Here is a 22,418-nt window from a genome sequence, read left to right as displayed (position 1 = left end):
ATTTTTATTTCTTTTATTTATTTATTTATTTTATTTATTTTATTTATCTAAGGCTAACAATTAGTTAAAACTAAAAGCTAACAAATGGCTAGGAGCAATAGCAGCTAAGGCCTTCAGCTCGACTAAAATTAAAATATGGCTTGTACAAGATTAACTTGAGAGTACATACAAGATATTACTATGGTTTGCTATTTACATTTTATTTACAGAAAAATGTGAATTAGTTAAATTTGTGAGGTGATATGGGAATTGTCCAGGAACTTGAGGATGTTTAGGGAGTTTGTATCTGTGGGGTTAGCTATGACGGTGATTGGATCCGGGCTATTGAGGAATAAAGATCTTTCCTTGAAAAGGGAGGGGCAAGAACAAATAATGTAATGGATATCAATCTGGCAGATGTTGCATAATGGGCACAAGTTGTTACTTGTTCTGTCCAGGTAGTGGGAGTTTGTTAGGAATGAGTGTCCTAGTCTGAGACGGGTGATAATGATTTGTTATCTTTTGTTTAGGGAAGAGTTTTTGAGGGGCTGGGTAATCGTTGATAACCTGAGTATTTCTTGGTACCAGACAGGCTTTTTTATTACCTGGAATACCCAAGTGACTGGGGATCCAAATAAGCTTGATTATTGGGAAGTGTTGAGTGATCGTATTTCGTGCTACGTTTGGATAGTGGGAATGGTTGTCGTGGTTTAGGATTGCGGTAACTGAGGAAAGGGAGTCTGTACAGATGGTGTGTTTGCCTGTCAGCTTAGCGCAAATGTTAATTGCCTCCTGGATTGATATTTTATTTCTTTTATTTTTGATTTTTCTCATATAACATTAAAAAATCTATGAAAAAGTTAGGAAAAAAATGGAATATTCTACGAATTCCCAAAGAAAAAAGAAAGAAGAAAGTATTTAATTTTCATATCACATTTTATTTGTCGCATCGTTATCAAGTTTTTTCAAATTCGTGTGTCCTGATCGGTAGTTGATCTTAACTTTAATACTATATAGAAAGGGGCTGGATGACCTAGATTTTAGGTCTTAACCCTGAAGGACGACCTGGCCACCGCGACGCCTCTGGTTGCCACGCCTCCGGTTGCCGCCCTGGGGACGGATGACGCGAACGTTGCGCCTGCGGTTTCCACCGCGGCGACGACGCTGAGCAGGACGACGGCGGCGTCGTAGGTTGTTGTTGTTGATGCCACGACGGCGGATGTTTCTGCGTCCGTTGTTCTTGCGTCTGCGCACCACCACGCGATTGGCTCGTTCTTCTTCGACCTCATCGCCAGCGGTGTTGGAGGCTGATCGTTCCATTAGGGCCACTACAGCGCCATCGGGAATGGCGTCCAAGGCAGCACGGGGCACCAGGAGAGCAGCCTTGCCGGTCTTCTCGTCCAGAACACTCTGGCCCTCGATCTCGATGATGCCATCTGGTACCATAATGGCGCCAGCCTGATCCCGTTGGACCATCATCTGCTTTTTGGGTAGCTGGGCATCCAGAACCTGTTCCTGATCATCATCCTGCTCGTCGTCCTCCTGGTTTTTCCTGTAGGCCAGGCCACTGCGGGCAAAGTTCAGACCCAGCTGGTGCTCCAGTTCATCGTCCTCATCGTTGTCGTTGTCGTCATTCTGCTCCTCATCCTGAAGATCGTCCTGGTCTTGGTCGTCCTCCTCCTCGACAATTTCAAAACCCTTGACAACAGCACCGGCATTGGCACGGCCCTTGGGAATGGTCAGGAAGAGGTAGGGATGTTGCACCCTCTGTCCCTGCACCTGACCCCGCCCCTGAACCTGCACCTGCTGCAGGCGTGGTTCGGCCAGAGCCGTGGCCACATACAGGCACAAACTGAACATCAAGATAGCTCCCAACTTGGACATCTTGTTCGAAGATTTCTTCAAGTCAAGAAAGTGCGCAAAAATTAAAGATTTACTGCCGACCGGATCCTAATTGTAAGCAAGGCCCAAACAGAACTGTACGATCTGCGGCGTCGGCATAAGGTTTTTATGCGAAAAAGTTCTGGCCAAAATCCAGAATCCAGAATCTAGAACCCACAAAAGCCAAAAGAAGAGAGAGCCCACTTAGGCCAGAACAACATTGGGGCATAATTGCGGTCGATGTCGGCATAATTTCAAGTGGCGAAATTTGGTAGAAAAAACAGAGCTATGGAGAAAAGCAGAAAAAAATTTGAAAAATAATAAAGAAAGAAGAAACGTACGAGAGTCAGTGACCCAACGGGCGGACAAAAGAAAGAGCGCTGAATAAATCAACAGTCGCTGAATCAAAAAGTCGAAGATCACCAAAGGCCCAAAAAATCGCGGCGGTCATGCTAATGACAAAACAATCAGAGACACGCACAATCCAAGATTGTGGCTTCGAAAAAGTTCATGATAGCATTAGAACTCTAGAATATCAAAAGACGACCGAGAAGATCGAGAAACCCGAGAAGTCAAGGGCCGTCGATGCGAACTCGTGATGGACCTGCTCTCAGAGTCAGCGACGCATGCGAAGTGCCAAGCATCCCATACCCGGCCACAGGTCATATACCCAAATCTCCAATGTAGATTCCGATGGGAGGGGTAATATCATCTAAGGGGATATAATACATTTACCATCGCTGATTGATAGACCCTCGTTGAGTCAGAACTATGGCTTTGTTCTTGTGATTAATAGGCCACTGGCGAATTGGCTTCTAGCGGGGAAATTGGCAATTTCTGCAGGTGAAAGACTGAAAGTTGGCTAATATTTCACATGCGACTCATTTTACAGACTCTCCATAGTTTCTCAGACTTGTCGATATATTTTTCTTGTCTAGTTTTGTGTTGCTGGTATTATTATTTTTTGAATTGAATCTCACGTCTCAATTATTTCTTCTTTTTTGACTTCAGGTGCTTTATAGGTCAGCCTTAAGGAAAAATTATTTAGATTATTGTTAAAAAGGGTTTCCGTTAATCAATCTTAGGTCAGGTCAATTCACAGATTCTTGTTCTATAATTATGCCTTCTGATAATAGTTTACATAGGTAGATAGATTCTTCAGATGAAATACCTTAACACGAATGAATTAAAAAGAAAAGCTTTTCTTACCAATAATTATCCATTTAAATAAAAATTTTATAACATCGAAGCAAATATATTTAACAAAATACATATACGTCTTAGTTCCCTACTAAAATCTTACACAGATCAGTTAAAATTTTTTTAAAATTCTAAAAATTACTGATTAATTACAAGATACCACATTTGTGACTTAATGCGATCAATCTAAAATTGGGTTATTCAGTTCCATAGACTTTAGCCCGATGGCTTTGAACCAATTTGTGGGCATCAAATTGGTAATGTCCCTAGATAGGCAAAGGAACTCGTAGCCAACTACTGCAATGGTGGCACCCAGAGAGCCAATTTTGAGCCACTTAATCGAGCGGTTTTTCCATTCCCGTCGGGCAAATCCTAAATTAAAGGCAAGCCACTGGCTGCTGCAGAGGCACACAAAGCCAAAGATTCCCATAAGTCGGTGGCTGAGATGCACAGCCATATGGTTGTAGTAGACCATTGTTAGTCCAGTGACCAGTGAGCCACCGACAAGCAGGAGCCCTATTAAACCAGTAAGTCCGTGCTTGGAGCAAAAATGTACTTCAAGGGACGCGGTCTTGGCCACGCTCTTTAAGAAGATCCCCACCACACCTAACCAAAGGCCAATCATTCCCAAGAGCATGTGTAGCAGATTCCGCAGATACTGGGTGATCGAGTCACCCAACCACCAGGAGTGACTGACCAGCAGGGTCTCACCTAGGCACAAAAATAGTCCCACGACGGAGTACTGGGCGTGCCGGCCACTGCGAGAGTCATCCATTCCCCAGCACTTCTTGACCACCACCACGGTTATCACAATCAGCAGGATGTGAGCCACCAGCTCCAAAATTATTCTGTACAGGTTAATTTCGAAAACGGCCACCAGTAGAGGCCAGGCAAATTCGTAGATCACCGTTTTAGCAGTCGTAGAGTTCTGTATTTCACTCATTTTTAAATTAGGTTGTTTTCAGTTATCAGTTTTTTGACTCAAATCTGGATGTCTTGATATTTAAGAAGGATTTAAAGTAGACTACTACATATTTGTATAAATATTATAAAATATTTAACTACGGTAAAATCTTTAATATTTAATTTAATATCAAAATAACTCTATTTGAAAAAAAAAACTCGTAAGGCAATCATATTTAATAAATACGTAGTAAAGTATAGAACTTAAGAACTTAGAAATTCATTAAAAGTGGAGTGTGAATCAAAAAAAAATTATATATTCTCGCTTTGTGGAATTCTTTCTGCTTATTTTCTTCTAGCCAAAATACATCGGCTAATTCAGAATGATCAAAGATGTCACAAGTATTTCTAGTCAGCGAAAATGTTTATTCACTTCAAGAATTTTGGGGTTTTGCTTATTACATATTCCGATATTATCTAATATCATAAATATTCATAATGCAGTAAACCCTCTAGAACGGTAGCTAATTTTATAAGGTTTGACAAAGTTATTAAAGAATGAACTTTGATGCTCCATGATTGGGGAGTACAGGATTTGGATAACTGTTCTTCCTAATTGATCTAAATATTTTTCCATTGATAAAAAATGGAAAAATTGAATAATTTATCAGGTCGCATAAATTAAAATTTTGGAAGGTTAAACTTTTAACTATGATGAACTGTTAAAAAAAATTGGGTCAGCAAAAAAATATTACCATATATGGATTGGAGAAATTTTGCCCACGGTAAACGGTAAAATGGTTTTCATAAATATGCTAAATATGCTTTTTTTCCACCCATAAAAAAGAAATCCACACGCACTTGGGTCAATTTTAAATTCAAACATATTTTATTGAAGACATTTAAGAAGTCGCAGTGAAATCCGCATAGCAACAAGCCCGCGGAAACTGCGAAAAATTTCTAAAAAAAAAAATCAAAATCAAAAAAGGAACGCCAACTTAATTTCCATAAGAATGTACCAAGGGAGAAGTTCAACGGGGTCAGGCCAAGACAAAATTCAAAATCAAACGAGGCAACGGCACAAAGAAAGCTGCTGTCCAGTTTTTGGCCAACTTCGGCAAATGGCTAATAAATTGTCTTAAGTCCGACTTATGGGCTGGGCCGAACAGACCAAGTTGAAAGTTCATTGGCCGTACCTCGGCTCTTTAATTATATGGCCAAATCCGATTCGGCAGGTGCTGACCTTTGCCTGGAGGGGAATTTATGGCCATATATATCCGCACACACGCCTAAATCGAAGAATAAGAATTCCAGATTCTTTCTTCGGGCTTTTCTAATTTGGCATTCAGTTCTTCTTTGGACCAGCTTTTCTTCAGATATTCAAACACTTGCCTGAGCGTTAACCCCAGCCTTTTGTCGTTGGGGAACAATTAACGATCATTGGAATAATACTGGAATAATGTTGTCAACTGGCCATGCTGAAGTGCTCGCATGTTGGCCTAATAGTGTCCGCTCTTTTTTGGGGATGATTATGCAAATTTCCACGTTTTCGGCCAACAAGCCCAAGGGCCAAATCGTAACCAAGAGTGTTGGCTGCTTCTCATCTCATCGATCTGGGATCGATCGTTTTGGTCACAGCTTCGCTTGACTTGCTAACCGTTGCCGGGGGTCTTCGAGCTGCAAAAGAATTTTCGTGCATATTTTATTTACCTTAACCAAAAGTGTAGTAAGCCAGCGAGAGGTCTACAATATAATTAATTTTAACATAATATTACATAAAAAATACGTTAAATGTGGAAAACAAAAATTAGTTTACTTTAGAACTCCTAGGAAAAAATGTTCTTGCTTGTGTTTGATGGTTAACAAATAGTTATTATAAGTACTTCTAATTAAAATTTAGAAATATAACTTTTAGATACTTTAGTAAGCCAAAAATACAAACAAAGCTTTACAATTTTTTTTCGATGTTTAGCTTTATAGTTTAATCAGCTTTCAACGCTATTTTATAGTTATATTCGACGCTTTATTTAAGCAAAAAGCTTTCAGAAAATATGTCTAGCTTTTAGGAAATATTTTTCGTATTAAGATCCTTACAAAAGCTTTAAATTCAAAAATCTGTGATTCTAAAAATCTAACATTCTATAAAGTGTTTTGTCCTTTCTTTAAGCTAAAGGCTTTTGAGAACCTCAAAAATCTCCTTTTCGAAGTTCCAAAACTTCTTGAAAAGCTAGCTGCTATAAAACCGCTAGGCAGGGTTGTCTGCCGATCGATTTAAATGCTCAAGCAACTGTACCTACGCCAAATACCGTTAATCGGTCAACTAATTAGCATATCGATATATGATTAATTCGGCAATTCTTTGTGCTTAACCCCATCAGCAAATTTCTTTTGCCTTTGGCGAATGTTAATTATGGAAAGCCATAAAAAAAGAAGCGGTTATAAGATGTTAGATACATATTTAAATCGGTCAAAGCGCACGGGCCTCATTAATAAACCATCGTTTAAAGGTTGGAGATCAGGTTTGCGGTTCTTTTTGAGGTTCATTGCTCTTGCAGATCTCGACACACGAAAACTTGAACTTTCAACTGGCCAAATAGGCATTCAAAAAAAAATGTATACATTTTTAGTTATGCTAATATAGTTTTCTCTCTTCTTCGCTGGCTCTTCAACTTTTTGGTCAGGCATTATAATACACGCAAAAAAAAATGTAAAAAAAAATTTATTTCTTTGTGGTTTTCACGTGGATTGAAAATCGTTTGGTTTTGGTTTTGTTTATAATTTTCTTTGTTTTCTTCATTAATTCATTTCGAGTTCGTTTGGGTTCGATTTTTCTGTGAGGATTTTTTGTTTACAAAATTATTCTGGGATTTTGGACTGCTCCAGAGACTTGGGCTCCTCAACTTTGGGTTCCTCCTTCTTGATTTCCTCCTGCTGGGGCTCTTCTTTCTTAATTTCATCCTGCTGGGGTTCCTCCTTCTTGATATTCTCCTGCTGGGGCTCCTCCTTCTTAATCTCGTCCTTTTGGACATCCTCTTTTTGGACTTCCTTCTTTTCGACTTCTTCCTTTTGGATTTCCTCCTTTTTGAGTTCCTCCTTTTGGATTTCCTCCTTTTGGATTTCTTCCTTTTGAAGTTCCTCCTTCTGAGCTGGCTGCTTGCCAAAAGTCGTCAGTGCCCTGGGGGCAACCTGCTCCTCGGGATTCTCCAACGACCTACCGCTCTTCCTCAAAGCGAAACGCCTATTCTGAGTGAGCAGATCGAAATAGGGATGGAAATCGCCATAGGACACATAGCGGGCATCTCCGTAAGCTGGCTGTATGTGGCGGGACACACCAGGCTCGTCATCATCGCCGACGAGAATGAACTCCTGTTGCTCGGGGCTACTGGCAGCCACTTGAGGTACAGCCGGCTCTGTGGCCATCATCTCTTGCTCTGGCTTGACCTCGATAGCCTCCACGGGCTTTTCCAACGCCTCCATTGCAGGGGCCTTCTCCACAATCGTTCCGGGGCGAATGCGAGTGGGCAGCAGTCCGGTTGTTCCCACACCGCCGGCCTTAACGGGCTTGGCGGCAATCAGAACAGGTTGGGCAGAGATGGGCTTAATGGCGGATCCGGTGGAAGGAGTTCCGGTTCTGGATGGTGGAATCTGGGGTGGCTGGAAGATATCCATCAGTGAGGCGTCGGCCAGCAGAGGCACTGCCGAGGCGGTCAACTGGGGACGCTTCTTCTTCTGTCCACTAGCGGATCCCGAGTTGCTACCCCTCACCGGGCTTATGGCGCTCTGGGGGATGTTCAGGATGAGGGGCTGTGCCTGGATGCCCTCGGCCAGTGAGACGACCGATTGCTGTTCTGGTGGCGAGAGACCCAGTTGACTCCAGGGAATGGTGATGTACTGGGTGGGACGACCCTGACGCCTCACTGGCACTGTTAGGGGAGGCTGGGGAAAGGCACCGTTAACGGGAACCCTCTGTTTCTTGGTCTGACCCTGGACATAGGCATAGGGATAGGGAGAGTTAAGGTTAAGAAGCTCAGGAGCCAGATACACGGTCTGACCATTGCGGTTGACTAAGAACGTGGTCTGCTGGGGACGACGAGTCTTCGAAGACCCCGAAGACGTGGAAACGGGGGTCCTGCGCAGAGTGTTGGCTAGTTCTCCGGGCGTCTGACCACGAGTAAACTGCCTGATCTGGCTGATGATGCTCTGCTGGCCGCGCTGGATAAAGTTGGGTTGATTCTGGCTACGCCTGGTCGAAGTAGAGCCAAAGATGGGTTCTGGATGGAAATCAGGCTCCTGGCTATCGTCATCCTGGACCTGATCCTCCTCCTCATCATCGTCCTCGTTCTCATCATCATCCAACTCCTCCTCATCCTGAGATTCCTCTACCACTGGCTGAACTGGCTTCTTCTGGGCCTTGGGCTTCTTGTTCTGGGTTAAAGTCTGGCGACGCTTCTGGTTGACCACCTGTTCCTCCTGCTGGAACTTCCTGCGCTGATTCTGGGACTGAACCAGGGTCTGTTTGCGCTTAGGTTTCTGCTGAGGACGCAATTCCAAGGAGTCATCATCTTCGAATTGCTCCAAGCTCTGCTCGTCCTCGTCATCGTCGAACTCCTCATCGAAACGGTTGCCCTGGAAGTAGTCGTCCTCGTAGTAGTCATCCTCGAACGAGTCCAGACGGTTGTTAAAGCGATTGGGTCGTTGACGACGCCTGTTCTTGTTGTTCAGGTTTCCTCCGTTGCCTCCATTGAGGTTGCCATTGAAGTTACCATTGCCATTCCCATTACGGTTACCGTTGCGGTTTCCATTCCTCTGGGGACGCTGCTGCACTCGCACCACAATATCTGGGCGCTGGGTGGTAGTCGTGGTGGTGCTGCTGGTGCTGGTGGTCGACTCCCTCACCGGAGACTCAACCAAACTGGGTAGCTGTTGTCCAGCGGCAGCCAAGCGATCGTTGAACCAACCGGAAACGGAACCGGCCAGGGTTGAGAACGACGAACCTAGCTGTTGGGCGGGATTCATGCCGAACAGCCATGTGCCAGGGGAGGCGGGTGCACTTGCTCCAGGTGTTGACGGTGCCTGTTTGCCCTGGATCTCCTCTAGGGAAGCCTGACGCGGCTTGAAGGCGATCAGCGGGTGGATAATGAAGTCAGCCACAGTGTGTGGTTGTGGAGCAATCTGAGCGGACTTCTCCTGAGCCTCCACCACCACTGGAATGGCAATGGGGGCATCCTGGACAACGGGTGGCTTCTCCGTAGGCGTTTTGGGAGCCGTAGGTATCTCATCTGCTCCACAGGCACACACAATTCACAGTAACAGAAACATAAACGAAAAAAAAAAAGTGAAATCACAAATAAAAACCAAAACAAAAACACACAGCACATGAAAAAAAAGAAAAACACAGGCAGAGATATTAATGGGGATTCTGGGGGGATGGAAACTTTAGATCCGTGGTCCTACCAATCAGCGCCATATCGGCGATGGGAGACTCCGTCGACTGCTCCACCTCTGGAGCCTCGGTTACGGCGGAAACGGAAACCATCTGGCCAAAGGCCATTAGCAGGCACAGGCCCACCACCACGAACTTGGTCATGGCTTGTTGGGATTTTCTTCGGGTTTCAACTATCACGCACGCACTGGGGAATTCTGAACTTTTCGATAGGTCGGGTTCCTAAGAGTTACAATCTCAAAGTCTCGCTTTCTGGGGGTCCACAGACAGAGGTTTCTTTAGCCGTACTGTTGGGGGAGCGACACGACCCGAGCTTTTTATGTGCCGTCTACAAAACGGTTTTGGCCAAAAGCTCGTATTGGCCAAAAATTTCAAAAGAGCGATCGATCTGGTGGAGAGCCATTTAATGCAAAGCTCTCTCTCTCTCTCTCTCTCTTCTTTGATTCGGTTTGATTCGCCACTGGGGCTGTAAATCAATTTGCGGTTTCTTGACCGCTGGCCAAAAGAGATCGGGTCGCAGGTCGCGTTGCTAAATGGTCTCGATGGGCTTAAAATATGTTTTTTGTTAAAAAAAAAAAGTTCGTGCTTAGAATCGTAAATATTATGGCCTAAATGACCACGCCTAGGCTGGAATTTCTTTTGTGGACTTTGTTGTTAAGTTAATGGTTACCCTTTAAGATCTATCTGGGCCACAAAAAATTCCGATCCCTTTTACAATAATTATAAAGAAGACATAATAAAAAAAACTATAGCTTGTTGTAAAAATTATAAGAATATAATAATATGTAAAGATTTTTATTATAGATTATATGGTTGTTGATAATAATGTATTTATCTAACTATATTTTTTTTTACAAATTAAAATTAGAATAATCTAGCATACATATATTTATTTACAGGGGAAATCCAAAAAATCCTTAATTATTTTTTAGTTGTAAACAAAAAGGACATTGATATCTAGATTAATTGATGAATATTGATTATTGATTGATTAATGAATATTTTTTCAAAAATGTACCTAGATTAGTTCTGATTCATTGAAGAAAGTAATTAAGAAAGATCTTAGTCAAAATAAGTTCCCGGAATTTACTAGTAATTTCCGCCCAGCGGATTTCTTTTCACCGAATCTGGAGCATTGTGCCAATTCCGGGAACTTTTCTTAGTCTATGGTACCAAAAATAGAACTTTCCCTACAACAGTAACTTTCGAAATATGTTGACCCCGCGAAGTGATTAGGTGAGATGAGTTGAGATGACCCCGACTTGGGGGCAACTTTCTTCGCCATACACCAACAAAACACAACAAAAAAAAATAACACTTTGCTAATGAGTATTTATGATTTTTTTATGCATTTCCATTAGCATCAAATAACTTGGCTCGGATCTCTTTTGCTTGTCCAGGCCTCATAGTTAATGAATACATTGCGTTCCTCTCCGCATAATTTGGTTATTAAAACATTTGTTTATGTCGCCCATAATAGGCCGCAAATATGTTTTCCTTTTTGTTTCCCAGACCGCCCTCGTCTTTACAATAATGGCCAACGGTAGCTCTGGATAATTTAAATAATTGCCGTGGCAATAACATAAATTAGATAAACCATCGGCAGAGGCTGGCAAAAAATGCAGAAAACAAAAAATGGAGCACGAAAAAATACAGCACATAAATTAATCATACCACCCGTGGTCAGTGGCCCGAATTCCAAATGAGATCTCGGGCTGAGGAAATCGATTGGTTTCCAATACTATATCTTGTTTAAAGAATATAATTAATATTTTGGCCAGGGGTTCAATATCGGGAATAAGTCGATTTAACCGATTTATGCTTTGGGAAACTTTTTCTTCGCAAAAACCTGCGTCACATAAATGTATGGGGTTTTTTTTCATAAAGTTATCTTTGATATCACGTATGAAATTTTATTAAATTCTATAAATATTGTTGGACACATTATTATACATTTTCAATGACTTATCTTAAAATTCTCTAAAAATAAGTATTTAAACTTAATTTCAACTTAATATGCCTTTAATCAACTATTTAATGGACTTACAAGTCATGTTTATAAAATTGTTGCACTCTGAATTCCAAATTCAGTGAAGGTCCTTAATAGTTACGATTGGCTAAGTTAGTTTTGTATTCAATTTTCAAAAAGGAAACATTAAATTGATAAACTTATCTACTCCAATATACCGATTTCAAATTGAATTTCCTTTTAAAGTTTTTAATAAGTTATATAGTAATTGGCAGATTAAATATAATTTATTAAAAAAATAGTAAAAATCAATTAAAAGGCTATGCATCACGGCTAGAAATATCTCTTCTTATTTAAAACCACCTTATCAAGTCTTGAAAGCAATTCATCAACATTTGATATGAACATTTTTTACAGCCAAGTTTTAGGCGGCCTTTTAAAACTATTTTAAGACGCATTGTATTTCTTTGACGCCGCACCTAATCTCTTAAATTTATTTTGACTTTAAACAAAGGCCCCCAAGAGAGAAAGATTGTTGATTTAAAATATCAAACAATGGGAGAAACTAAAATAGTATTCAACCGGCCATAAATCCCATTAAATCATAATCCATCTGGCCATTATTTTCTATGGCTCTCAACTTATAGTTCGATGGGTTAACTATTTAATCTTTGGCACTAAGTTGGACCTAACTTCCAATGAGAAGAATGGTGGAGAAAAGAATAAATTTTCGCACTATGGACTCGATCCATTTGATTGATTTAAATGCCCGTTGTTCCATCCGAATGGGGAACACATGCTGGCCAAAACTGCATATATAAACGAGTATATGTGGGTATGTGAATTTGGCCCAAATACGCCTCGAACTCTGACATCTCGGAGAGGGGAAGAACAGTGGGACCTCGCCCACTTCGGACATTGACAAATGGAAACGGCTGACTTATTGAAAATCTCACTTTTGACCTCAAAATTGGCTCAAGATTCGGCCAGACGGTTCTTTTTCTTTTCTTTACCTTTTTTACTATTTTTTTTTTTTTTTTTTATTTTTCCGTGTTTTTAAGACGACCCAAAATGCAAATTTTTGAAAGATTTTTGGTAAGAGGCAACTGCAACTAGAAATGGAAATGGAGCCACCAAAAGTCAACGTTCTGGGATCTCGGAGATGGGATGGAATTCAGTTTTGGTTTGTTTGGTTCTCTGTTTGCCGGTTTTCTGTTTCTGGTTTTTTGTGAATAAATCAGCCGACTGATTTGGACATTTGCATAGTTTAATAATTTGCCAATCGTCCCAGTCCCCATCCAATTTCGCCACATTTTACTTTGTTCTGCCTTCCCGGCTGCCTAATTTCTTTTGTTTTTCGGGTGATTTTTATGTGTCTCCGCTGTTTCGCAGCTTTTTTTTCTGCGGCCAGGTGAATGTTCCTCCCCTGTATAAAATGTCTTTGACGAGCACTTGCTAGACCATTTAATAGAGGCCCTCGTCCAGCGACAGACCCAAGTCCAAGTCCACTTCCAGTCTTAAGACCAAGTCCATTCAGCAGTTTCCAGATCCCCGTCATTATGGCAATTAAGTTGGTAGCCCTTTTGGCCATCGGCCTGGCAATTTTGGCCGTCTGCGAAGGTGAGTTTGTGTTTTAAGGGGACAGATCTTGGTAGTAGTTAATCATCTTTTTTGATTCTTTAAGTCCCATCATTATTGAAAATACATTCTGGTATTGTATTTAGCTCGAGGGTATTAATTAATAAATAGTTTTGATTGTTCTTCGGCAAATATTGATTGAGAAAAATTGGTTTTGGAACGTAAAAAAATATTGTAAAATAGATTTTAATATTCAAAACTTTACATCTTAATCGAATTTAGAGTTTTTTTTTCTATTCTACGGACTTTTCAAAAGTAATTGGACTAAAATAGATGTACTAGGGACATTAGAGTAGCCATGATTTATCCCATTGACCCATCAAACCTGATGGACCCCGAATCCCTATCCCATCCCCTAATCTCTTACCTTTTTAAATCATCAGCTCGTCACGTGGGTGGACACCGCAGGCAGCACTACGAGCAGCGGGCTCTGATTTCTAAGCCTCACAGCGGACCCCAGGGTCGCGTTTTCCCCGGTGCCGTGGCCATTAAGAAGCTGGTTCTGCTGAAGTTCAAGAAGATCGTGCCCATTTCCCTGATCCTGCTGAAGTCGAGTAACGAGAACGAGGCGGAGCTGGTGCCCGTCTATCCCACCGATCAGATCCCAGAGAATGTTCAGTTCATCCCGACGCCCAATGGAATCTCGGGTCACAAGGATGTCCAGGCCATCGCCATTCCCGCCGAGCTGCACGATCAGCTGCAAATCAACGGCCTGTCTAACCTGGAGAACATCGAGGCTCTGCTCCAGAGCAGCTCCATCTCGGCTGCTGATAATGAAGGCGAGACCCCAGTAGGTAACAGCATTGCTGTGGCCCAGCCCGAGGATTTGGTGCTAGAGCAGCCAGAGAACGATGAGGATCAGCTTTTGGATGGTGCCTCCGCTGCCGGACCTGCCGCCGCTGCTCCTGCTGCCCCTGCCCTGCGCCGACTTTCTGCCGATGAACTGCTCCGCTCTGGAGTCCGCAACTCTGCCCAGCAGCAGCAGACCAGCGTTGAGGAGATCCCCCTGCTCCTGTACTCCGCCAACGAGGGCTCCTCCGTCGGACACCACGGCGGAAACTCAGGACGCCGCTTCGTGGCTGCCGCTCCAGCGCTGCGTCGTCGCCAGCAGTTCTACAACTAGGATCCTTTAATCTAGACACCCACTTATCCACCTTCTTCTATACTCCTCCTCTCGATGGCTGTAACATGGGTTTCTCTACACCTACCACTACCACTGGCTATTCTTTTTTTTTTTTTAGACTGAACTGAATATAAATTAACGTTATGAGCGAAATGACAAAAGGGGCGACTTGTGCTTCCGGGTGGCAAAGGGCCTCCAGTGGATTGCCAGCAAAAAGAAGGCTACACTTGGAGAAATTGGGGTTGAAACTGGGAATATCAATTTGGAACCCCTAGAACAACCCCTAGAAGAAACGTTTATTTTAGAGTATTGTTTTTTTTGTTTAGTAAAACATTCTTTTAGTTGATTTCTTTAAGTGCTGTCGAGTGGGTGGCTGGTCCTTGTTTGGGGCGCTGCTTATCAGGCGACTGCAGTTATCAGGCCTTTGTGCTTGGGCTTTGTGCCGCTGACGTGACATGTCCTGTCTGTGCCTCAGCCCCATCCTTGTCTTCATTCTCGTTCTCGTTCCCCGACCACGTTCTCGGTTTCAGTCTCAGTTTCAGTTTCGGTGTCCCGATCCCAGTCCAAATCGCTGTCCCACAGAGTCCTCGTGTGGCAGCCTGCCAGCAAATTTGAGCCAACAAACAACGCAGCCACAAAACACATGGCACAAATTTTGCTTAGGCGCAAAAGTCAACGGCACAACAGGCCCAAAGAAAGCCAGCTGCACAACAAAAGCGACACAAAGTTGGGATACGTTAACCTGCCATTTTCATGATGAATCCACGAATAGGGGATGTCCTTAAACAAAATCTAGTTGAAGATGGGAATGAATGATTGGTTAAAAATTTAGGGAATGAATAAATCAAATAAAAAGATAATGATTTTAAAATTCCATTTAAAAAAAAGAAAACAAATAATCACAGGCAATAGATTTCCCTTTTTGTAGAGATTATTATCTCTTTAAGAATACATGTTTCTCGGTTAGAGTATCTGAACTTTATTTCTTTAACAGTGCAGCTACCTATATATGTATACACCGTATACCCCGTCCCGTTTGCCCTGTCGTGTGTCTTATTTGCCGCATTTTTGACAGGATTCCCCCAAGCAACAAAGCCCCCACCCACGGAGATTATGCAAGCGTTTTCCGAATTAGCCAGGCGGAGAACAAACAAAACAAAGGGACCTCATGGGACAGGCGTACGGTAAAAATATTGCCACACTCAAAAGCCTTCCGGTTCTTCAACTTTACGAATGCATTCTTCTTTTTTAATTTCAAGAAATCTGAATAATCTGAATTTTCTCGGATGAAATATAGGGCATTCTAGAAATAGACATCCGTCTGATATTAATATATTTAAATGACTAGAAGTGAGCAATTTAATATTCTGATTATTATTGTGACATACTTTTGGGCTCTTTAATATGTTCTCAAATGCCTTTGAGTTTTCTGATTAATCTTCAAGTAAAAGGAAGACTTTCTGGCACTCGTTATTAATACTTTGTTTCTAAAAGAAATAATTTAATTATTTTTAAGAATACTTTTTAATACTTTTTTCCAAAAAAAAAACCTATACAAATTTCCGTGCAATTATTGTCTAATTGTGTCGAAGTTTATTTCCGATCAACGACCATAGTACGGCGGTGGCACATAGATAGTGACTTTCTTGCCATCACTGTTGGTGTTGTTGTTGTAAAACCGCCCACAGGGCGGAGGTCCGTAGTACGTAAATGTGCACACCGTACAGCAATTGATGGGCGTGGCAACTACTACAACGGGCGTTTTCTTATTAGGATAGATGGGTGAATAGGGATAGGGAATTGGTGGTGGTGGTGGTGGAGGAGGAAGTGGCCTTGGTAGCGGTGCTGGTTGTATGGGATAAGGGGGTCTTACAGGAGCACAACAAGTTTGTGGTGGTGGTGGAGGGGGAGGAGGTGGCGGTGGCGGTGGATAAGAGGGATCCACTACATAAGTTTCACAGCACGTTTGCTTCTGAAAAGCCTCCAAGGTGCAGGGTGAAACACAGGAATTGAAGAGTCCACTAATCCAGTCATAGATCACACCGAAGGTTCTTCCCTGACGCTGGGTACTATCATAAGGTCCAAAAGTATCCACTGACGTATTAAGAGGTGTCCTTTCCCCATCCAAATCCTGTCCAGAACTCTCAGGCTCCAGATCTTCTAGACGTGACGATGAGTGGTTTAAGTAAATATACTCAAAGTTATCCTTGATAGATGACCTTCTAGATGAAGTTTCGTTTTGAGTTCTTTGCTGCCATCTTTGCAATCGAATATTTTTCTGGGCACGATGACGAACTAGGGATTTGAATTAATAATATTAAATAGGAAAATCTAAGCAGAAAATAAACAGGAATTGTGCATCACTCCATTCATAGCAATATCATAAGTGACGTTTAACATATACTGTATATACACGGTGCTTAGAAATGTGATTTAAATTAACAAAATGCAGTTTTTATTCTCGTGCTTTTCGTGGGTGACAAAAAAAGAGGTGTGATTTTTTTATAAAAAAAAAATAATATCTAAAACTAACGTCCAAAGAATCCAAAGCCGCCGTAGTTACCGCCAAAGGCATTGCTATTTGCATTGGCACCACCGCCGCCGAATCCACCGAATCCACCGCCGTTGGCACCGGCATTTGCTCCAGCACCACCGCCGCCATTGAAACCACCGCTATTGGCATCAGAATTTGCACCACCGCCATTGCCGAAACCACCGGCATTGGCACCAGCTCCAGCACCACCCGGACCACCGCCGGCATTTGCATTGGCATTGGCATTGGCTGATTGACCATTCTGGGCAGTGGCAGTGGCACTGCTCGAAGCCGAGTTTGTCACAATTCCTCCGGGACCCTGTTGGCTGCTTGTCTGGGCATTCGTCTGGGCGGAAGCATCACCTTGGCCATTGTTGCCCTGAAAGATGCTCTGGCTGTTGGCATCGCTGGTGGCATCCTGAGTATTGCCATCCCGGACCACTTGCGAATTCGTATTGGCCGTATTCGTCAAGGAACCGTACTGGTTGTTGTTCGTGGAAGTTGATCCACTGTTCGAGGAGTAAGTATCGCGATCTCCCTGCTGTGTGTGCTGGGTATTGGCATTTGCACTGGAAGCCTGCTGCTGACCAGGTCTGAAGTTCAACGACTGGCTCTGAGAGTTCTGATCGCTCTCATAGCCTCCATTGGCAGTCTGTCCCTGGTGGGTATTTGTGTTGGCCGAACTAACTTGGCCACTGCTACCGTCCTGGGCCAGATTTGAACTGATGGAGCTACTTCCAGTGTTGCCATTGCTGGCATGATTGTTCGTCGATGCCTGCTGATTGAAGCCAGGTCCACCTTGGGCATGTGCATTTCCATGTGCCTGGTTCTTGTTACCCTTTTTCTTGTGATTCTGCTGGTGCTGTTGCTGAGGCTGTTCATAGAAAGCGGGTCCAGATCCCTCAAAGCCAGGTCCACCGAAACCAGGTCCTCCTCCAAATTCTTGGCCTAATTGGGATGAACAAAATTTAAGAAAAATATTAAAACTGCGTATACGTAATATTTTAAAAGAACGTGAATAGAAATGTTTATTGTGATATCACGTGTAAACTATATATATTATATATAACTCAAAGACTCACCTCCACCATAGCCTGGTTCACCGAATCCTGGTCCGCCGAATCCTGGTCCGCCGAATCCAGGTCCGCCGAATCCTCCTTCGAACTGTCTTCTTGGTCTATCCAGTGGACTAAAGCCGAAGGGTCCGGGGCGGAAACCGCCACCACCTGGATAACCGAATGGCACGAACTGGGCCTTCCGCTTGGGTCGCCTGTTCTGGCGAACCACCCGCTGGAAGGGACCACCAAAGCTCTGGCCATTAGTGGCCGCATTGCCGCCGAAACCACTGGTAGTGGCCGAGGTCTGACCCCTTTGCGTCTTGCCAAAGGCATTCGAATTGGAGCGAGTATCAGTCACGGTGACGCCGCCATATTTCTGGGTATTTGACTGAGTGTTACTGCTTGAACCCGCCTTGGCGCCCTTACCTTGGGCATTGACCTGGGCCTGCGCTAGGGTATTTGTGTTGGCCACATTGCGGTCCAAGTCAAGATTAAGGAAACCCAAACCCAAGCTCAGATCACCATCGGCAGCACGATGCAGCCCAAAGCCATTCTGAAGATTCTGAGGTGAGAGCGAAGCTCCAAGACCCACGTTTCCGATCCTGAACTGATCGGCAATACCCTGAGAAACCTGTCCGTTGGCATTTGTCTTGGTCCTAGTCAGAGTATTGCCCAACTGGAGACCTCCCAAATCCACATCTCGAGTCTGGGCCTGACTCTTGGTCACCACTCGTTGGCCGTTCTGTTTGGTCACCGCCTTGGAGTTAGACAGACCCTGGGTGTATTCCAGATTATTGCCAAAGTCCACCTGCCGCTCGTACGCATTCGTGTTTGCCTTGGATACGGATCCCTGCCTTTGGCGTAGCTGCTGTGGTTGTTGTTGGTAAAACTGCGGCTGTTGTTGGTAAACCTGCGGCTGTTGTTGGTACACCTGCGGCTGGGGCTGTTGGTAATAGACCAGAGGTTGTTGTTGATAAGCCTGCGGTTGGCGGTACACCTGTGGTTGTTGTGGACGGTATACCTGTTGGAACTGCGGCTGCTGGTAGGCAAACTGCGGCTGGAATCCAAATCCTCCGAACTGCGCCTCAGCTAAAATATTTAAAATATTTTAGAAATTTTTCGGAAAATACTATTTTTCCTCACTTTTTAAAGAAAACTTTACGCCCACACTGCGCATAAGTGATATTTATTACCCATTCGACACGTTGTATTTACTCAAACGCTTCCCTCTTTTCGTTTTAAACATTTTGCTCAAAATGTATTTTAATTGTCGAATAATTCCGATTCTTTGCATGCAAATTTTAAAATGAAGCCATCATAGGTAATCGGTTTTGGGGTTTTATGCGATTGTCGGTGGAAAAGACATTTCAACATTTTTACTTGCAACTAAAACAAGCGTAAAGAAGTGCCAACCAACATCAGTGGAAAGTTCCGCAAGTTGCCCTGACAGCAGTCAAAAGTAAACAAAAATCCCCCAACGCCATGCATTTATAATCTTTTCGGAAAACTTGTTCCACACATTTTATTTTATTCTACACTTCTTGAGTATTGTTCGCATTTGTTTTCTATACTCGTACATATTTTTGTTAGATTGCACAGAAACGAAAGAGATGGCTGGCTGCGATGAAGGAGATGAAAGTTGGAAAGATCTCTAACTGGTTTTTTTTAGTGTCTATTTTGAAGATTGTCTTTGTGGTAAGAAATCTGGCAATAGCTATTGGCTGAATTAAAAGTCATAGAAATATATTGGCTTCTCTGTCTTTTTCCTTAAGCGATTAAAAAAAACGTACAAAAAATATATATAATAGGAGCTATACTATCATAAAATCAAGTCCATGATTTACCTTTTGATATGGTGAAAACCTTCTAAGTTCTAATATCATTAAATATTCACATTTAAAGGGTTATAACTGATACTGTGAAATAAAAACATCTACAAATCCACTGATCCTCTAAAGCCTCGTGTTTCCCCAATAATAAGGTTTTAAAGGCGGCTAGAACGGTTAGAATTTGTATAAATCTTTAGGCCTTTGAACGCCTCTCCTTCTATCTATCTATCTATCTCTTTCGTTTTCATTATATCCTTCTCTTTTGCCTTTTGTGAAAGAACAGAGTTCCCTCTGTTTTTCTGTTGACAATGCAACGCACGTAGGCGCAAAATCCAGCGATAATTTTGCAATTATTGCTGTAATAACAAGGGCACCGTGTGTGTGTGTGTGTGTGTATGTGCGAATGTGTATGTGTATGTGTGCGCGGGGGTATATATCCTATCATTATCCTGTCTATACCCGATTCCCGGAGCCGTGGCGTATTCCAAAAATATTTACCTTGCGGTTGACAAACTGCCAGCCAGCACACAATTAATCCAACAAATGCGTGTCGCATCCTGGCTTCGTATCCGTACTTCTGCCTCCTGTTTAACGTACACCCGTACCTTCTCGTACTCTGAAAATCCGTATCCGTATATTTTGTATATGACGACCGTACGCTCGCTATCCCTCCCGCACCTCAACTGGGTAGCTAATTTTCCGTTGCCGTTGCGAAAACAGCGCACGCAATGAGCGCGTTTTTGGCCGCTGGCCGACTTTTATTGTCTCTTCACCGTGTTTTTTTGCGGTGTCGCTGTTCAGGTTGTTGTTCCGCCGGTTCTTCGCCGCAACTCTTCCTCTCTTAGTGCACTAAAAAAAACAATTTGTACTTAAGATTAAATTTTAAAAAAATTGAAAACAAAAATGGTCTTCAGAGCTTGAAGTCGAACTATTCAATATTAAACCGAAAATGTTTTAATTTTCATTAATCTTTTCGTAAACTTTTAAAATTAAATCAAGTGTCACTGTTTCAATTTTATTTTTGCACAAGTTAAAAAAAAACGGTTCAAAAAATAATGTTCACTAAAGTTTTACGAATTTTTGTTTAACATGATTTTTTTGATTTATTTTAGACACTTCCTATCTTTATTGCACTGAATATAGAATACAAAATATACATGAAACCTTACAGTCACACAAACAATTAGGAATTCTATGTGATTTTTCTACGTGTAGCTATCGTGATGTTCTTGTTTTCTAACGCGTTTTTTTTTGTTTTTTTGGAGAGCGCGATGGAAGTTGTTGGGCGTCGGACGATCCGTTTCGTTCTAAGCCCGTTGCCGGTTTGTTAATCGGGCTTTAAACTAATCAATAATTAACGCCCGACTTGACGACCAATCGTCAATATGCCTATTGTTCAACGCGACAGACCCCCGAAAAAAAAAATAACAAAATTCACGTTTAACTCGTTTTGGAAGAGGGGAACAATAAACAAACACTGATCACTTTTCGATGGTGGTTTTTTCCTGTCTCGATCACAAATTCAAATGGATAATATTTTGAGGCTTCCCCGCATCATTAGAGGGTTTCTCTTTCTTCTCTAAGGGGGATTTTTGGTATGAGGAGAAAGGTTTACTGATTAGCCAGGCATATATTTGAATCATTTAAGATTCCCCCCCACCATTCGAACAGAGAAAGCACAGCCAGGTGAAATGGTGTCCAGATAATCAATAATTAAACAAAGACCATCTGTTGAGCCAACTGGGAATATACAAAAAATTAATCGAATAAATTGATTTTAATTTAAATAAGCATGTTTAAGTGATAAACAACCTCTTCTATATAATAAAGATTTAATAGTCAAGAAAAAGTATTCAAAAAATAATTAAAGATCTGTCTAATTTCGTGCTTATACAAATCCCCCGCTTTAACACTTTTTATCTAAAAAAAAAATGTATTCATTCTTCTGAATGACTGTAGTTTTTTTGTGTAATTCCCATCATCGACCTTAGCATTAGTGGCAATTCGAATGAATCCCCGGCTTATAGTTTCGGTTTTGATTTCCGCTGAGCATCTGCCACTTCATGGTCAAGTTTTGAACTTCAAATGAACGCGCTGTAGGTCAATTGGAATCTGCCCGTTGGACGCCACGTTTTTTCGCCCCTCTTACCCCCTTTGATTTTTTTGGACATCTGCCACCACCTCCTGTTCTGACCACTTGTCGACTCCCCTTCAGTCTAGAAAAAAAAAATATCAGCAACCTCCACATTTGGTCAACAAACAGGCAAACAAATAGAAGCATCGACAGCAAATAAAAAAAACCCGTCTTAACTCGACATTTTTTGTTGTTATTTGTAAATGTTTTCTTTTATTGACAAAAGTTTTTAGCGCTCTTTTCGGGTTGAAGGGGTTCGAGAAAAAAACCCGTCCTAGGAACAATGTGTGCGAGTGTGTGGAATAAAATTAAGCCAGCAGGTTCTAACTAATGAACTTGTGGATACCATACATACATACACGTCGGATGGGCAGCAGCTTCCCTTTATGAATTAATTGAGCTGCTAATGACAAACAAGTCAATGGGACTTACATTTCGTACACTGGGTGTATTTTAAGCTCAAGGAAATACTGCATTCAAAATTTAGAAATTACAAAATTACCCAATAAAATATTTTCTATATATATGAAAGTATAAATAATATATTTATATATATTTATATACCTAAAATTATAAAGTATAATTCTAACGATTTGTTTGTTAAAACAAATGCTAATATCGATTGTATCTCGCGTTGCTAAACTCCAATCATGAGCTAATGGCTAATGATGAGGTATTTTTTTTTTAATATATTTTAGACACAAATCGAAATTTGTACACTGCAAGAA

General features: G+C 42.1%; 5 protein-coding genes across 7 annotated transcripts; 1 reads left to right on the top strand and 4 right to left on the bottom strand.

The window, feature by feature from the left end:
- Window positions 1-896: 896 nt before the first annotated feature.
- Window positions 897-1,971, bottom strand: LOC108118148 (kinesin-like protein KIF21A). Its single transcript, XM_017230705.2, has one exon. It carries the CDS (start codon window positions 1,861-1,863, stop codon window positions 1,027-1,029), a length of 837 nt encoding a protein of 278 aa, XP_017086194.1. The 5' UTR covers window positions 1,864-1,971; the 3' UTR covers window positions 897-1,026.
- A 1,186-nt stretch (window positions 1,972-3,157) lies between these two features.
- On the bottom strand, window positions 3,158-4,003 carry LOC108118151. The gene has a single exon (XM_017230708.1). It carries the CDS (start codon window positions 4,001-4,003, stop codon window positions 3,242-3,244), a length of 762 nt encoding a protein of 253 aa, XP_017086197.1. The 3' UTR covers window positions 3,158-3,241.
- A 2,570-nt stretch (window positions 4,004-6,573) lies between these two features.
- Window positions 6,574-9,565, bottom strand: LOC108118162 (apoptotic chromatin condensation inducer in the nucleus). Its single transcript, XM_017230724.1, has 2 exons — window positions 9,418-9,565; window positions 6,574-9,242 (listed from the first exon to the last, which is right to left on the bottom strand). The coding sequence occupies exons 1-2, from the start codon at window positions 9,548-9,550 to the stop codon at window positions 6,820-6,822; spliced, it is 2,556 nt and encodes an 851-aa protein (XP_017086213.1). The 5' UTR covers window positions 9,551-9,565; the 3' UTR covers window positions 6,574-6,819.
- Window positions 9,566-12,830: 3,265 nt separating this feature from the next.
- On the top strand, window positions 12,831-14,265 carry LOC108118142. The gene is made up of 2 exons (XM_017230701.2): window positions 12,831-12,995; window positions 13,397-14,265. The coding sequence occupies exons 1-2, from the start codon at window positions 12,935-12,937 to the stop codon at window positions 14,134-14,136; spliced, it is 801 nt and encodes a 266-aa protein (XP_017086190.1). The 5' UTR covers window positions 12,831-12,934; the 3' UTR covers window positions 14,137-14,265.
- A 1,459-nt stretch (window positions 14,266-15,724) lies between these two features.
- On the bottom strand, window positions 15,725-20,885 carry LOC108118161 (glycine, alanine and asparagine-rich protein). 3 transcript variants are annotated; one of them, XM_017230723.2, is made up of 5 exons: window positions 20,726-20,885; window positions 20,055-20,405; window positions 17,752-18,816; window positions 16,670-17,617; window positions 15,725-16,431 (listed from the first exon to the last, which is right to left on the bottom strand). In XM_017230723.2, the coding sequence occupies exons 2-5, from the start codon at window positions 20,110-20,112 to the stop codon at window positions 15,740-15,742; spliced, it is 2,763 nt and encodes a 920-aa protein (XP_017086212.1). In that variant the 5' UTR covers window positions 20,113-20,405; window positions 20,726-20,885; the 3' UTR covers window positions 15,725-15,739. The 3 variants fall into 3 exon arrangements, with proteins under 3 accessions (XP_017086212.1, XP_017086211.1, XP_017086210.1); XM_017230722.2 differs by lacking the exon at window positions 15,725-16,431 and having other exon boundaries at window positions 16,569-17,617; window positions 17,752-18,670; window positions 18,749-18,816; window positions 20,726-20,878; XM_017230721.2 differs by lacking the exon at window positions 15,725-16,431 and having other exon boundaries at window positions 16,569-17,617; window positions 20,726-20,878.
- Window positions 20,886-22,418: the final 1,533 nt, after the last annotated feature.

Source organism: Drosophila eugracilis, unplaced genomic scaffold (genome assembly GCF_018153835.1).
Source record: "Drosophila eugracilis isolate 14026-0451.02 unplaced genomic scaffold, ASM1815383v1 contig_2161, whole genome shotgun sequence".
NCBI lineage: Eukaryota > Metazoa > Arthropoda > Insecta > Diptera > Drosophilidae > Drosophila > Drosophila eugracilis.
Note: the sequence above shows the minus strand (reverse complement) of the source record. Positions and strands in the feature narration are given on the sequence as shown.

What these genes read in the sequence shown, in the direction of transcription:
- LOC108118148 (XM_017230705.2), bottom strand. Translation starts at nt 1,863, where the DNA reads ATGTCCAAGTTGGGAGCTATCTTGATGTTCAGTTTGTGCCTGTATGTG.
- LOC108118151 (XM_017230708.1), bottom strand. Translation starts at nt 4,003, where the DNA reads ATGAGTGAAATACAGAACTCTACGACTGCTAAAACGGTGATCTACGAA.
- LOC108118162 (XM_017230724.1), bottom strand. Translation starts at nt 9,550, where the DNA reads ATGACCAAGTTCGTGGTGGTGGGCCTGTGCCTGCTAATGGCCTTTGGC. An exon ending in CGCCGATATGGCGCTGATTG is followed by an intron (nt 9,243 to 9,417) that starts GTAGGACCACGG and finishes CCTGTGGAGCAG; the next exon opens with ATGAGATACCTACGGCTCCC.
- LOC108118142 (XM_017230701.2), top strand. Translation starts at nt 12,935, where the DNA reads ATGGCAATTAAGTTGGTAGCCCTTTTGGCCATCGGCCTGGCAATTTTG. An exon ending in AATTTTGGCCGTCTGCGAAG is followed by an intron (nt 12,996 to 13,396) that starts GTGAGTTTGTGT and finishes TTAAATCATCAG; the next exon opens with CTCGTCACGTGGGTGGACAC.
- LOC108118161 (XM_017230723.2), bottom strand. Translation starts at nt 20,112, where the DNA reads ATGCGACACGCATTTGTTGGATTAATTGTGTGCTGGCTGGCAGTTTGT. An exon ending in GGCAGTTTGTCAACCGCAAG is followed by an intron (nt 18,817 to 20,054) that starts GTAAATATTTTT and finishes TAAATATTTTAG; the next exon opens with CTGAGGCGCAGTTCGGAGGA. An exon ending in CGGCTTTGGATTCTTTGGAC is followed by an intron (nt 16,432 to 16,669) that starts GTTAGTTTTAGA and finishes TCAAATCCCTAG; the next exon opens with TTCGTCATCGTGCCCAGAAA.